Consider the following 16,933-nt stretch of genomic DNA (forward strand, 5'->3'; position numbering starts at 1 on the left):
ATTTAGCTGTCTCAGACTATGAATCTGGGAGGTGGAACAGGTCCAGGAACTGGCCAGAGAACTTGAGACCAGACCTGCCACTATTAGTTGATCTTAGCCAAGTTAGTTAAGTGCTATAAACTATAGTTGGTTTTCTTTGTTGTTGTTTGTTCTAGAAACTGGGAGTTAAATGTAACAATGAATATATGCAAGTGTTTGATAAACAATGATGTACTGTTATGTACCACTGTGGAAAGCCAGTGAGAGTAAACTGGAGCTCAGTCAAATCATTCTCCTACCAGCCCCTTTTAGACGCAACCAGCATTCCCTAACCCCTGTAAGGCAAGATTCTAAATTCCCAGGGGGAGCTTCTCTGGGTAGACACCACAAGCTATCACATCCTGTCTGAGAAGAGAGAGATGGTGAGATCACCACCCTCCCAGAGGAGAGCACCAAGCAGAGAGAATCAGGTCACACCCTGTCTGGGGGGCCTTTGCTTTATTAATTTATTTACACTTGCAATATCCCATCTTTTCCAAAAATTAATTAAGATAATATAAACTTAAGTAAAATTCAATGTAGCCTAAGTTAAAAGCAGATTCTTGAAAGGTGGGTATTGGGAAAAAAAGAAGTGGCTTAAAATAAAGCCAAGAGAAAGATTAATTTAAAAAATACTATAGAGTCCTAGGAGCCTTGGTGGTGCAGTGGTTAAGAACTCAGCTAATAACCATAAAGGTCAGCAGTTCGAATCTACCAGCCGCTCCTTGGAAACCCCATGGGGTGGTTCTACTCTGTCTATAGGGCCACTATGAGTCAGCGGCAATCGGTTTGTTTGTTTTGTTTTGTTTTTAACAGAGTCTTATATACTTACTATGGGTAGGTCATAAATTTAACAGTGTGCTTCCTTGTAGCCAGAGGAACAAGAGAAATCTGGTCATTAATATAATTTATAGTATCCAGGAGATAGAAATAAACCCACTATTCAAGAGAAGTCTACTATTCAAAGAGAATTTCTGTTTATAACGACCTAGGTTATAAAGTAGAGTTATAAAGGAATCCCTGGGTGCCAACAGTTAAGTGCTCAACTACTAGCTGAAAGGTTCGTGGTTCAAACCCACCTAGAGGCACCTCGGAGCACAGGCCTGGTGATTTGTTTCTGAAAGGTCACAGCTTTGAAAACCTATGGAGCAGTTCTATTCTGCACACATGGGGTCACCATGAGTTGGAACCAACTCAACAGCAACTAACAACAACAAAGAGTTATGAGATGAAGAATGTCCTCAGCATCCTCATGGCAGACCCAAAAATGAGTTTCATGGGGCTCAGAGCACCCCTCAGCTTAGACTGAAGACATCACTCAGAATGTCTCTGCAGGGGAGCAACAGCTAACTGGGCCAGGAACACAGCTCTTGACTTATATGGCTTTTAATACACATTTGAATATCTAGACAATTAAAGTATATTTGTCAGGCAATCCTTCGTAATTATTTTTCCTCGCTCATACAAGCCAGAAATCTCCAAGTCCTCCTTGATATCTCTTTCTCTTCCTCATCACCCCCCATATTCATTCTTTCTTGATTTCACCTTTCTGTATTCTCTCAACTGCCTCTGCTTCCTTCCACCCCACCCTCACTGCCTGTGTCCAGATGACCATCTTCTGCTGCAAAGGGCCCTCACTGGGACCCCACAGGGCACATCCCCTTCCGATTGTTTCCCACCCTGGAGCCTGAGTAAATGCTGTTCTGTTCAAATCCCTTCCAAGGTTTCAACAAGGCTCATGTTGTCCAGCCTTGTCTCATGCTACCTTCCACCCCAACTCAGTGTTGCAATCACACTGGCTGTCTTAGTCATCTACTGCCGCTATAACAGAAATACCAAAAGTGGATGGCTTTAACAAAGAGAAATTTATTTTCTCACAGTCTAGTAGGCTAGAAGTCCAACTTCAGGGTGTCAGCTCCAGGGGAAGGCTTTTTCTCTGCTGGCTCTGGAGGAAGGTCCTTGTCATCAACCTTCCCTTGGTCTGGGTGCCTCTCAGCGCAGGAACCTGAGGTCCAAAGGATGCGCTCTACTCCTGGCACTGCTTTCTTGGTGGTATGAAGTCCCCATGTCTCTCTGCTCGCTACTGTCTTTTATATCTCAAAAGAGATTAGCTTAAGACACTATCTAATCTTGTAGATCTCATCAATATAATGCCACTAATCCATCCCATTACATCAGAGAGACAGGATTTACAACACATAGGGAAATCAGATCAGATGACAAAATGGTAGTAGACCATCATACAATACTGGGAATCATGACCCACCCAAATTGACAGATATGTTGGGGGGACACAATTCAATCCATGGCACTGGCCTTCTCTCCTTCCTCACACATCCTCCATCCTCCTCCACACCTCAGGGTCCTGGCACATGCTACTTGTTATGCTTGAAATGCTCTCTCCATGAAATACTTAGCCAAAAAACCCCAAACCCATTGCCGTCAAGTCAGTTCTGACTCATAGTGACCCTGTAGAACTGCCCCCACACGGTTCCCAAGGCTGTAAATCTTTACGGAAGAAGACTTTCACATCTTTGTCCTGCAGAGCGGCTGGTGGGTTCAAACCACCAACCTTTTATGCTTAACCGTTCGTGCCACCAGGGTCCCTTATGAAATGCTTAGCCTTAGCTATTTCCTTTGATCCCTGCTCATCCTTCAGAGAGCAGCTGAAATGTAACTTTCCCCTAGGAAGTCTTTCCTGACCTCCCAGACTCAGTCCCCATGTTATAATTTCCAGCGTACCCCATATTTCTCCTTCAAACTCTTGTCACAATTGTAATTAAGTAATTAATATGTGCTTACATCTTTCTCCCCTGCTAGGATATGTGGTGGCCACACGTCTGCCTTCTCTAGCACTAGCAACAGAACCTAGCACAGTGTTCATCGTAACACTTGATGATGCGGGGGGCTGATAGAGAGATAGGTGGATAGATGAGCGTTTTGGATATTATGGAGGTCAAGACAGGTGCTAAGAGTGCAGCTTCTGTGCACCAGCTAAGCATAGACCATGCTACTTAGCTTGTCCCTGAGCTGGAGGTAGGGCTGGCCTCCTCTGAGAAAGGCGAGGGCCGAATGGAGAGCTGTCTGCCCAGAGCTGGGCAGTGGGCCTGCCCATTGAGGACCAACCAGTGTTCAAATGAAGAAATGAGACTCACACAAAGCCCTCAAATGAGTGTGCCCAGAACACTCAGCTCTGAGCAATGCTGCATCCTGGTGTGCCCTCTGAGATGAAATATTTGCAAAACATCAGCAAATGAGAGCATCCTGACGTATTCCTTCTGTTCCCTACCCCACAACCTTTTACTGCCATTCTGTTCCACACCCATTTTTTGTGGTAGACTTGCTGTCCAGAGGCTGCTGGGCCCCATCAGGTGTCCAGAAGTTCACAAGTGTTTATGGAGAGGCTGCTGTGCTCTATGTGCAGCTGGTTAGCCTAAGGAGCAGTGGGGGGAAAAGGGCAGATACAGGCAAGCTGGGCACATGCTCTGGCCACTGATGGATTTGAGGGAAGCAAAACCCACAGACATATGCTCACTTGAGAAATTTACCAGCAACTTGTCAAAAGACAAAAGATGGCTGGACCTTGTTTTAAATAATTACGCATATAAGACATTTTTGGTAATTGAAATTATCATAAATGTTCAAGGGAGGCTCGCTGTTTAAGGGAAATTTACAGTGAATCCTTTTATAAAAAAAAAAAAAAACTAAGCCTCCTAACTCAATTGCTTAGTAAACATAGATTTTATTCATCAGTAATTTTTAAATAACCTGCCACGTGCAATGCACTAATTGAGTAAATTAAGTTTGTTTTAAAATATCTGAACCTGGGGAAAACCCTCACATAGAGCAAGAATGTGGGTGGAACCTAGAACAACTTATTAGAAAGAAAATTTGGCACCAAGCATCAGAGTCTTAAAAATATGCAACCCATTGCCCCAGCAGTTTCACTTATAGATTTTTGAGAAATAGTTATATACACAGATTCACTACAGGATGTTTATCTCAGCTTTGTCCACAACAGTGCAAAACTTCCAACCACCCAAGTATCCAAGAGCATGGAGTAGGGCTATGAATTAAATATTTTATTGCCATTAAATGAATGTTATAATGAATATTTATTAACATGGAAATATGGCATGAGATATTTTAAGGGAAACAGTATGAGCAAACTGTAAATCTACATGTAATATTATACATGTTAGAAAATACATTTCTGTAACTCTCAGAAGAGCCAGACCAAGGCGTCAACAGTGCTGTCTCTCTGGGTAGCACAATTACATTATGTTGTTGTTTTCATTTTTTATTATGAAAAATTTTAAGCCACCTAAAAGTAGAAAAATATATGAGCTCTTACATACCCATCACCCAGATTTCACGATTGTCAACATTTTGCCAACCTATACTGTTAATTGAAGAAGTGTCAAAGAAGACTTCCATAACAGGGAAGGAGTAATTTGGGGTAGGGGTTAAATGAGAAAGGTAACCTTGAGAAGGAGATCTTGAGCCAGTTCCAGAAGAGGGTGATAGGCAGGGATGGGGGTTTTGTCCCAGCTCAGGACTCAGAAACTAAATACTTAGAGCAGTGGGATTCCTTGTCTTGCTTGAACGCCCTATCTGCCCTCCCCAGCTGCCCCCGACCTGGTCCTCAGCGCAGAGACAGTCCAGCAGACCACATACCTGGAAGACCGGCCCATGTTCATGCTGCAGTGTGCCATGGAGGAGAACTGCCTCTCAGCCTCGGCCGCCAAGACAGACCCCACCACGGGTTACCGCCGCCTTCTGCGCTTCTCTTCTCAGATCCACAACAACGGCCAGTCGGACTTCCGACCCAAGAATGGCCGCCATGCATGGATCTGGCACGACTGCCACAGGTGAGTCCCCCTTCCACTGCCACCAAGCTGCCCCAGCCCAAAGTCCAGCAGGGCCACAGAAGGGGGATTCAGAACCACCAGAGTCACTTAGAGCCAAGAGGCCACACAGTCCAGCAGAATGGTTTTCCTAAGTTGGAGTGAGTTGGTCTTCCACACAGGCCTTCCATGTTTACTGACGCTATTCTCCACTCCCAACTCCCCTGGCCCACCTCACGTGCCCCAAGCCCTGTTCTTCCTACCAATGCCTCTAACATCAGGAAACTCACTTTGTTGTGAGCACCCAGTGCCCCCTTCATTGACCTGCAGTCAGTGTTTCCCAAGTCATGCTCTATGGCTAGTGCATGTTCTGCAGGGTGCTTTCAGATTCTGCAATTGTTTGCCTCTAATTTCATTTAAAAATGTATTTTAAATAGGAATATAAACTTTAAATACTTGTAGGATGACAGTGGGTGTGGAGGCAGGAGTGCTAGCCCAGGAATCACAAGACCTGGTCTCTAAACCCAAATGTGTCTCTCATCAGCTGCATGATGTTGGGCCAGCTGGGCCACATCACCCGGGACCTCTAATGTCCCTGCCAGCTCTGTCAGTGTGTGGATCTGATCCCAGTGCTGTAAATCCTGGACAAGAACAGAGTGAGATCTTAGAGCTAGTTCCAGCTACAGCCCACAGAAGCCACCCTGTTCATCCTCCTGCCTTTTCTTTTTTTTGGCCTTGACCCTTGATCTAATCCAAAACCTGCTAGCCCTGCCTCTTCACATTTTCCTGCTGAGACCCGCACTGGGCAGGTAAAGGGAGCAGAAGCAAGCACACCATAGAAAAGGGAGGGAGAGTGGCCTCTGCCATTAACCCAGAAGGAACACCCCTGGAGGGTCCACAGACATTGGCTTAGTGATGTACCTTCTCCGTGCCACAGAGAGCCCCTCCTCTAGAAAACAAATCATTTGTCTGTGCTAGATCCTGGCTTCGAAAAGCGAGGTCCATGGCCAGCAGTATCAGTCTCACCTGAGAGCCTGAGAAATGCTGAATCCCAGGGCCTGCTGCAGACCTACGAATCAGAGTCTGCATTTTAACAGGGTCCCCAGGCGACTGCATGGTAAAGTCTAGGCTGTGGCCTAGATGACCTCTAGACTTCCTTCCAGCTCCAAGATGCAGTGACCGCTGTAGGGGGAGAACTAACACTTACTCACCCCCTTCTAAGTGCAGGCCCATCTCCTAGTTCTCATTTTACAGGTAAGGAAATGGAGGCTCAGAGTTTATGCGGCTTGCCCAGGGATACACGAGAAGCTGCAGAGCAGGGATCCCGACTTGGGCCTGTCTGACTCTGAAGTACGTCCTTTCTCTTATCTCTGCTGAATCTTAATCAGAAATCCATCTTTGGCTGCTTTTTCATGTCACAACTTTTCTTAGTCAAATTCCAGTCAGTTTGGGGAGACAGTTGTTCAACGAGTTTCAAAAGAAAGGACCGTGATATAATTCCGGGGTTGGGGGGGGGGCTGTTTTTCTTTTTTGATTATTATCTGCATTTTCTGAAAGCCCTAATTAGCTAAAGAATTTTTGGCCTCTATATAGAAGCATGTCAGTCTTCAGGATGTAAGTCAAAGAGTAAAATTAAAGTCATGACAATACTGGTGCCTGATCTCCTTTAGGGAAGATATGTGTTGAAGCCCTGGGTCTGCAGGGGCTAACACTGCCTATGGGTCTATAAGTAGAAGATAATTGGATCTCTGCCCTACATATGGGGGTCCCCCCAGAGATTGCATGGTAGATGTGCCCTTGGGACATATACTTATGTCCTCGCCAAAGACACTCCTCTAAGAATAGTCGCATGGTGACATCATTGAAGGGCTTTTTCTGGTCCGGAGCCCTGGGGACACTGACCCCCACCCCCTCCCTGTGGTCTGTTTCTTTGCTTACAGATGTTCCAGTCAATGACTTGGGAGGAATGAGTAGGAGGGAACATGGTTAGGCCTATGTCCCTTTAAGCCTCCCCTTCCTGGGCCACATCACTGAGAAACTATGGCCATAAGATCCATGGGTAAGAGGACCACCTGGCCTCCAGAGCTCCAGGTGATTTCTCCAGGCTCTGTGGGAGGACCTTTCAACAGGGCTTCTGGCTCCAAACCTCTGAGTCCCTTTGGGAGTCATGAGAGCCGACCCTTCCTCCCCTCAGAAAAAAAAAACAAAAACAAAAACTGGAAGACTTACCATACTATTTCAGCAGATCCACAGACACTCTGGAGCCATCTGTGCAGCTCACTTTGAGAACCGCTGGCTCAAATTAGTGCGAATGGGAAAAAATCTTATTTCCAATTTAGTTCATGTGACAATGAAGAACAGAGTTGTGTTCTTTGAAAGCTCTAAGATGAAACACAAAGACTAATACTCTTGAGAGTTTCCTAGCCAACCAGAAATAGAATAAAATGCCCTCAGAGTCATTGTCTTTCATATGCATCGTGGCCCTTGGTTGATGATCTTGGTGGTCCTCTTGCTTCTTGTGCCCAAGGGCTGGGGCACACCTGTCACAGTCTTTGACAGGGGCCAAAAAAAGCTGGGTGCAGATCCTCACCAGGGTTCAGGGCAGCCCTGCCCCTCCTGGCTCTCTGCCACTGGAGCTCCAGAGGCTCAGCCCATCCCTCCTTAGGAAGCCCTGGGTGAGGACATGGGAAGCAGGGAGGCAGAGGCTCCAGCCCGAGGTAGCAGCCTCCCTCTGAGTCTCAGGAAGATGCCAGCACTGCTGCAAACAGGAGACTTCTGCCTGCTCTACCCTAACTCCTCCATGTGCTGAGCAGCCCCCTGGAGGGGCAAAGTCAATTTGAGGCCCTGATCACATCTGTGGGGCTTTGTTCCTCCCTGGGGGCTCCTAGCACATGGGAATGTTGGGCAGAGCAAGCAGAAGGGCCCTGACCCTGTGTGGCAGCACTCCTGGAAGTGGAAAACATGCTTGGTGTTCTCTGGAAGAGCTGAGGAGGATGAGAGCATTGCCCCAGCCTCAGCAGAGCACTGGCCAGAAATATCCATTCCAGAGGCACCAGCAGGCATGTTGGGTATGGGACACGTGGCAGGCATGTGGCTGGGGCTGCTCAGCAAGTTTTAATGTGTCAGAGTCCAACTAAGCACCATACGGTTTTCAGTGGCTGATTTTTCTAAAGTAGATCACCAGGCCTTTCTTTCAAGGTGCCTCTGGGTGGACTGGAATCTTCGACCTTTCACTTAGGAGCTGAACATGTTAACTGTTTACACCACCCAGGAACTCTATGGGAAAAGATACAGAGCAAAAAAATCTCCACAAAGTACACCTATTCTTTAATTAAAAGTTTTATTTAGGCTCTCAAAGACCTAAGATAAAAAAGAATAAGCCAAACCCTGCCCCCGCATCTTTCTCTGAACTAGCTTTTTTTGTTATCCAACACCTCCTGCCTCCTCTGGTACTATCAGAATAATGACTTCTGTGTTCCCTTTATCTAGTTTAGAATGACCCCAATAAGTGTCAGGCTAGTCACTCTCTTTTTAGTGTTCTGGAATTTCTTTCCAAGTCTGTGTTTCCTTTCCTGTGCCCCATGGATCAGGCCTTCTCTTAGACTTCATAAAGTTAGGACACCTCAGCCTGGAAAGAGGAAGTGTACCTTCATCATCAGGACATTCCCTTCCATCTTCCCAGGAGTCAGTCTTTATTCCCTGGGGTGTGTGTGGAGAAATAAGGGTGCTCCCAGGCTCTCCACCCAGCCAACTGGGAGCAAGACATGGCCCCCGTGATGTCCACATTTGCCTGAGAGGAGCCCCCTGAGAGGGGCTCCAGGACAGAAGCTAGCTAAAATAGGCTCCAAACCAGCTGTTTCCTGCCCAATGTTCACAGAAGGAAAAATTGAAGAGCCAGGGAAGAATTTTTTCAATCAGGCCTACAGGAGGCAGGGGGAACGGGACAACGTCAGCCTTACAACAGTCCCTCTGTGGACTCCGTCTGAATTCTGTTTAGACAACGAAACATAAACCTGTTTCTCTTCAGTCTTTCCAGTCAGTAAACATGGTAACATAAGCCCCTCTCTGAATGATGCAGACATTTTTTAGGCAGTGAGTCAGACCTCATGTCTCATCTTGCTCCTTCAAGAAGCCAAAATAGATGCTTTCAAAGTCATCACCTCAACTGCCACAAAATGCCTCCTTGTGATTATTCTCAGTGAGCCCCTGGCCCAGAACCATCTTACCCAGAAACATGAGTGACCTGGGGAAAGCCCAACTTAGGAGCTTCTGGTATTATTTTTAGCAGAAACACACACAGGAGGAAGAAAAATAAGCCTCTAATTGCCTCTCAGAAAACCTATCCTTTTAATTCCCCTCTTCCCTCTGCACTCTGCTCCCATATATGGGGGTAGGGAGCCCGCAACAACCGCATGAGGCCTGGGAGGTGAGGAAGCTAACGCTGGCCTGGGAAGAACAGGAGTAATAAGAATGAAGAAAAGGTTGACAGGAACTGAGTACTCCCTCCATTACAAGCCATGCATCAGGTATTTTGTTTGATGTTTCTCATTCGATCTTTAGAACGCCCCTAAGACTGGGTAATATTATGCCCTCTTTACTGAGAAGGAAACCTAGATCACACGTATACCAAACAAGTGACTGCTCCCCATGCCTTGATACCTTGTTCTTCAGTTTTCCTGTTTTTCAAATGTTCAAATGACAGAGACAAGTGTGCTTGAATAGTTGCAGATGCTTGTGACACACACGTTGCAGCTTTAGGCTCAGGCTAAAGAAAGCCTGGTTCCTTCAGCCCTGGGCCTGCCCCAGGCCCGCTGAGAGGTTCAGGAAGGCCCCCCAGCACCACACGGCAGCCATGTTCCCCCTTGTTTATTCCGAACCAAACCCCGGCATCTGTTCTCAATTCCACACAAGTGAAGAGATGGGACATTATTATGTAAACTATCTGCCAGATGAAGAGTGCTGGGTTGCACAAGTCCTCTCCCTCCTCTTTTCCTTTCCAGAGCCCCCAAGGGACGCACCTCCTTACGCTAGCACTTTGTGTCTCTCTCTGAGAATGACTCACATCACCTTCCCATAGGGCTTCAAGCATTGTCTTTTCCCTCATTTTATTTACTCAGTGCAAGGAACATGGACTTCCTGCTGCTCACTAGGCTGTCTGCCCAGCTGCTGGGCTGACCTGCACTCTCCAGGGCCCCAGAGGGGAGCTGCAGGCTCCTTAGCTCAGCTAAGATCCTCTCTGCTGTCTGTCCCTAGTGTGCACTGTCTCATATTCAGCATTGTCTTAGTTATCAAGTGCTGCTATAACAGAAATACCACAAGTGGGTGGCTTTAACAAAGAAAAGTTTATTCTCTCACACTCCAGTAGGCCAGAAGTCCTAATTCAAGGCGCCAGCTCCTGGGGAAGGCTTTCTCGCTCTGTCGGCTCTGCAGGAGGGTCCTTGTCATCAGTCTTCCCTTGGTCTGGGAGCATCTCAGTGCAGGAACCCCAGGTCCAAAGGACGCGCTCTGCTCCCAGTGCTGTTTTCTTGATGGTAGGAGGTCCCCAACTCTGCTTGCTTCCCTTTCCATTTTAGCTCTTAAGAGATAAAAGGTGGTGCAGGCCACACCCCAGGGAAACTCCCTTTACATTGGATCAGGGATGTGACCTGGTAAGGGTGTTACAATCCCACCCTAATCATCTTTAACATAAAATTATAATCACAAAATGGAGGACAACCACACAATACTGGAAATCACAGCCCAGCCAAATTGATAACCCAGATTTTGGGGGAGACATAATTCAATCTATGACAAGCATAGTTGCCCATTTATTAATGTTTTTCTTCTCACCTCTCCCTCTTACTCCATATATCCCTCCTCTTCCTTTTGCTTCCCTTTCTACCATATTCCCACTTTTAAAAAGTTTAAGAAGACATTGAAATTTGATTTTTATTAACCTGAAGAAAGTTTGCAAAGTAGTCATGGGCTGTGAGTTGCAATTTAGAGCTGAAGAAACATCCCTGCTTATTAAAAGTAACAGTTTAATTTATTGAGTTTATGGTATACCAGGCCCTGTGCTATTCAGTTTATTCCCACTTAGCTGATGAGAGAACTTAGGTGAAGTAGCCTATCTGATTCCAGAGCCCACTCACTTAAGCACCACTTTCACCAGCTTCTGCTTGTCTTCCCTTTCCCCATGCTTCTGTGGCCCACCCCTCTTGCGGCCTGGCCACTTTCTGGACCATGGTGCTGTAGGTGTTCCCGAAGGCACACTGCCAGCTAGGGCAGCAGTTGCTCCAGAAACTGACCTCTCAGGCCCGTTCTCTCCCTCCCAGGCACTACCACAGCATGGAAGTGTTCACCCACTACGACCTGTTGAACCTCAATGGCACCAAAGTAGCAGAGGGCCACAAGGCCAGCTTCTGCTTGGAGGACACAGAGTGTGAAGGAGGTATGTCTGTGGGCGGGGGGGTGGGACCTTGAGGGGAACTCCAATGCCCCCTCCATGCCCATCTAGCTCAGAGCCCAGACCTGACTCTAGACTTTGTCACCCTGGCCCTGGGTACCATTCACTCTCCACATGAGTTTTCTGTACTCTGGGCCTTTATTTGCCCAACTGTAGAGAGAAGGATTACTGAGGCCTTCCATGGCTACAGCTTGGGGCTGTAGGGTGTGGGAAGGGCTGGTTACAAAAGATCCCCCAGAGTTGTGTTGATGGAAACTGGTAGTCTACATGGTCTCCAGGGTAAGGGCCAAACCCTTTAGCCTCATACACATACCCCTCACTATCTGGCTCCCAGAAACCTTTCTTCTCATATATTCCACTGCCATTTGACCCATACCCCACCTGGCTCTTCAAGTTCAAGCTTAAATGACCCCCCACTGAGGTTCTCAGACTCTTCCAGGCCAGGACAGCACTCTGCTCACACTTCTAGTAGGGCCTCTTGCCTGCATTGTGATGACATGTTTGCCATCCTGATGTACTGAAAAGCAGACACATGGATTCCTCTTGGTGTACCCAACACCTAGAATACTGCCCCAATATAGTAGCCTCCCCCAAAATGTGTATTTAATTAGTTAGTCATTGGAGCAGTCCACCACTGACCTGCTGCAAAATCAAATAGCAAAAGGTTTTTGAGCGCCTACTATGTGCCAGACAGCATGCTGACCCAGTAAGGGTCACAGATAAATCAGACATGAACCTATGCTCGAATTGCTGATAGTCCAGAGGAGGGAGACCAAAGAACACTCACATTAAGCTAAATAATAAACATAAGAGCTTTCCCAGATAAACACACAATTAATTCCCAAGCTAATGGCATAGAAAATAAGTGTCAGGATTTCACAGAAAGGCCGGGGTGTAGACTAAAGTCGTCAGGGAAGGCTCCAGGGAGTAGGGGAGACTTAAACCAGGCCTGAGGCGATGGAGGAGGATGGGTGGGAATCAAAGGGGTGCGTTCCATTTAAATCAGAGCAGATCATAAATTCACATAGGCTGGGTCAGGCTGCCGAGCCCAGATGAAGCCGAGGTTGGGGGCTTGGGGTCCAGGAACAGCACACAGAGCAGGATGGTTCGGACACTCTGGGAGAGGGGAGGCATGGAGCAGAGGAAGGAGTGTTGATGGTGAGGCTGAGGGTAGATGGTGACGGCTTCCTGCCACCCCGCCTGCAGACATCCAGAAGAGTTATGAGTGTGCCAACTTTGGTGAGCAGGGCATCACCATGGGCTGCTGGGACATGTACCGCCACGACATTGACTGCCAGTGGATCGACATCACCGATGTGCCCCCTGGAGAATACCTGTTCCAGGTGAGGGGGTGGGGAGGGGATCCAGGCCCCTGCTGATGGGAGGATTTCCTGTTGGTGTTGAGACTAGGGCATGGAGGCAGACTATCTAAAGTGTCCTTCCCCCGACACTTACACCCAAAGACCATCCAGGGCAATCAGGTAACCTAAGTGTGTGAGGGATGCAGAGGCGTAACTAGGGTATGGCTGGTATTGCACTGGCCCTGGAAGTGTGGCACCCCTGAGCACTTTCTATTAACTGAGTGTGGCCAGCGGTATATCTATGGAAAGTGGATCCTATGGCAAACATGGAGTCGTGGTGGCATAGTAGTAAAGAGCTTGGCTGCTAACCAAAAGGTCAGCCGGTTCAAATCCACCAGCCGCTCTTTGGAAACGCTATGGGACAGTTCTACTCTGTCTATAGGGTTGCTCTGAGTCAGAACCAACTTGCTGGCACCTAACAACAATGGCAAGCACTGAAATCATGCCCCTGTCCAAACACCTGACGCCCCTCTTTTAGATTACTTTAATATCAGTGCAAAAATAGAAGTTAAGTTCATTAATATTTTAATTAACACATTACCATGCTTGATCAAGGATGTTGGGCCATACCGGGTTAACAAACTACTCAGTGGTGCCTCACACCCAGGGCTGGTGCAATACCCTAGATAGGCCACCGGAGGCATGAGGGTTGTGAGAAATAGGGAGTGGCAGGGCCAGTGGGGAACTAGGTAGCCTAAGACATTTGCATTTAATTCAGTTAGCACCTGATGCTTGCAAATTAAAATGCATCTGCCAGCCGGATTTGGTCATCAGGCCAGGAATTTGTTCCATGGAGTCTAAGGCAACCCCCACCTTTTACCTTTTTTTGAGCTGCATTCTCACCTCCACCCTCATGTCTACAGTGCCTTCACCCTGCCCTGGGTCTGTGCTGTCCCAGCGGAAAGTAATTGCGTAAGGAGCCATTATTCTCAAGTGTTTGTGAGTAGCTTCTCCCAGGAATATTTGCCTCACAAGAGATCTGCAGAGAGGCCAATCCTCAATGCAAAGACATGAATCTATAATGGCAGAATGTCAAACATGAGACAGCCTGAGTGCCTGTTTTTGTGGGGACATCTAAGGGCTTCCACATAGACTGTCCAGGTGGAAAGCCAGCCCTGGGAGAAACCCAGGGTACTTTGGCCTGCCACCTTCCTATAAGCAGCTGCATGCTCCTGCCAGGGCCCCTAATTGGTGAGAGGTGATTCTAAGGGGCACCAGGGGCTCCGTATTCCGAGTGTCTCTCCCTCCTGATGCAGGTGTGCATTTCTGCCGCTGGTGGCTTCAGTCCACCCTCTCATCCTGTCCCACATTCCCACCCATCTTGCTTTCAGCCTTGCCCAGTTGGGTGGCAAAGTGGGTGACCAGAAGTGTGTCATTCTGCTTTGAAAGCTTTCCCTAAGTGGCATTCAGCCAGCTCAGAGCCAGGGCCTTGGTCCCCACCCTCCAGAGAGCCCTCTGAAGAAGCAACACCTGCAGAGAACTGACCACAGCAGGACTTTGGAAGGTTTCCCTGGCAATTTCAGAGCCTGGAAATCAGACAGCCAAGACATTTCCACCCACAAGCCCAGAACCGCAGACTTGGAGAGCCCCAACCAAAGAGCAGTGCGCTCTTTATTTTAAAAAATGAAAATCCATGTCTCTGTACACGTAGGCAGCACATGGCACTTTACATTTGAGGCCTGCTATCACTTTTCTGGGTGGCTGCATACCACTGTGTATTTTAACTAACGCTATCTACTTAATAACTATGATTTATTGAATATTTGTGATGCGTCAGGCACTGCCTAGCCTTTACAAATGCATTCTCAGTTAATCCCCCAAAGAAGGGGGCATTACTAATATCTTTATTTCACTGCCAGTCAAACCCAAGTCACCTCAACTCTACATTGTATGTTCTGTACCCCTAAACTCTACAATTAGCTCATTAACATATTAGGGGCATGCTAATACCTCTGATTAATCTAAAAGAGTATCTCCCTTGTGACAGACATGGAGCTGTAGACGTGTGAAGGCCCTGGCCTGGAAACTCGCTGATGCTTCTCGGTTCCCAAGTGAACCCAGGCCACTGGCCTCATCACAGAGATCCCTCATCACAGAGATCAGTACCGGTGATGGAATGGGAGGAACAAGCCGGCCAAGGAGGACGGGTGTTCCAGGCAGAGGGCCTTGTGAGCAAAGGCTCAGAGGCAGGGCTGAATTTGTTACTAGCTTCCTGGTGACCCTTTCTTTATCCTCATTCTCATCATCCTGGGTTCACAGCAGATCTTTCTTCTAAGAAACTAAAACCACTTCTCACAGATCCTCATGAGAGCCAAAGTATATGAGGATTGGATGGGACAGAGAAGACCATATATTTCAGCCCCTCTGCCCCACATCCCTGACAGCACCTAACAACAACAATCCCTGCCCCAAGTCAGTCAAGCTGGTCCTGGTAGCTCCGGGACACAGCCCTTGTTGCCCACTGTCCTGAGGCCTAGGATAGTTGTCTGCCCTGTGCTATGTGTGCTGGAGGGCAGGGAGGGACAACGAGGGCTGCTACATAGAAAAGAGGTCAAAGAAAAGTAAGGCTATCCCAGAGTGGGACATTTATTTACCTGCGTTAGCTGAAGAGACAGGGCCACAAGTGGGACACAGCTCCCATAGGTCTGACAAGCAGGGCCAGACGCACGCCACCCCCAGGACACAGGACTTGAGCCCTGCTGGCCTGTTTCCTACAGCATCTCTTTGGTCAGGCCAGCCTGCCAGCCGAAAAGTCATGGGCAGGCCCTTCTGAAGGCAAAGGTCCTATGAGCTGCAAACCTAAAGAATGTTCTTTAACTAGCAGCCTGCCCCCCTTTCCTCCCCCATCACAGCCTTCCAAAGGACAAGGCAGGGTCCTCTGAGGAAAGGCCTGTCGTGTGTGTCCTCCACACCTTCGCCCCAGCCCCCACTACAGCTTTTGTTTCTTCACCCTCCCACCTCCCTCCCCCCCACCCGCCTTTGTCTTCTTCTAGGTTCCTTACCCCAAATTTCCCCTTCTCTGTCCCCTCACAGAAACCTTCTCAAAATGATAGCCCTTTCTATTCCTGCTTCTTTGGGATACGACCTCTTAGCTGGGGATGTGAGAAGGAAGGATGTGGAAGGGGGACACAGTCTCCACAATAGTCCCAGACCCCAACTCCTGCCTCTCCACCAACCTCAAGCCTCCCAGAGCACCCAGGAGAGGGTAGTCCCCTTTTTAAGGCCCACTCTTGGTAGAGTTGTGTGTGTGTGTGTGTGTAGATTACATCTACAGAGAAACAGACAGAGATCCACAGAGGTCTCACTCCTCCAAGCCATGCTCATCTCTGCCTCCCCCAAGGACTTTATCAGGACCCACACACTCCCCTCTGGCCAGTCCTGTCCTTAGTTGCTCTTGGATTACTGTATCTGCCATGCTCCCCTTTTATGAGGTCCCTTGGGTTCTGGAAGCTGGTATGCTGTCTTGGCAGAGCCCCAGGCCTAGGGTGGAGGATGGTTGAGGGGGGAATCAACAGCTTCCTCCAACTTGCTCCTCTGCAGGTTGTCATCAACCCCAACTATGAGGTTGCAGAATCTGACTACACCAACAACATCATGAAGTGCAAGGCCCGCTACGATGGCCACCGCATCTGGATGTACAACTGCCACATAGGTAAGGCCCCTCCCTTCCTTCCCAGGGCTGCCTCTACCCCTGGGAGGCCCACCTTGTCCCTCCCCACAGCCCACGCTCCAGGAAGCAGGCAAGAGCTGCCCTACTTTCTCAAGGAGCCAGAGGCAGCTTCCTAATTTGTGCAAAGCTTGGGGAATGGAGCCAGCATCTCATTTCCACGTTCAGGAATGAAGCTATGGACACAGAAGGCCGGGAGGGGGACTGAGTTTTCATGGCCAGCTCTGGCCAAGTAGAGAGAGATGGCCCAGAGCAGACCCCAAAGCCATGTAAGGGCTGGAACTGAGGTCACCAACTCATTATGCTTCTGACCTCAAAATCGTGGGCATCAGCAATTTATGGGTTCCATCTATCAGGTTTTTCTCTGTCAAAAACCAGAGGTCACTTCCAAGTCTCCAATAAAGAAACTTTTTCTGTGGATTATACAACTCAGGGAACAAAAGGGAAAAGCAGAACTTTCTCTTCTGTAGGAAAAGTCATAGACCTCACTCTTGGTGAAGATAAAAAATGAAATGCACTGTATTTATTCATTCATTCACTCAACTTTTACAGAGCACCTGGTAGGCGCCTGGTCCTAGAGAGGCTGAGTGCCTAG

The 16,933-nt window shown here is 48.0% G+C and overlaps 1 protein-coding gene across 1 annotated transcript in view; it reads left to right on the top strand.

Moving 5' to 3' along the window:
* Positions 1-16,933, top strand: part of LOXL2 (lysyl oxidase like 2) — a 121,249-nt gene that overhangs the window by 103,036 nt on the left and 1,280 nt on the right. The window contains exons 10-13 of the mRNA XM_003412375.4: positions 4,646-4,889; positions 11,180-11,295; positions 12,517-12,653; positions 16,212-16,323. Coding sequence (XP_003412423.1) covers positions 4,646-4,889; positions 11,180-11,295; positions 12,517-12,653; positions 16,212-16,323 — 609 coding nt within the window. The remainder of the gene's footprint in view (positions 1-4,645; positions 4,890-11,179; positions 11,296-12,516; positions 12,654-16,211; positions 16,324-16,933) is intronic.

Source organism: Loxodonta africana, chromosome 19 (genome assembly GCF_030014295.1).
Source record: "Loxodonta africana isolate mLoxAfr1 chromosome 19, mLoxAfr1.hap2, whole genome shotgun sequence".
Taxonomy (NCBI): Eukaryota; Metazoa; Chordata; class Mammalia; order Proboscidea; family Elephantidae; genus Loxodonta; species Loxodonta africana.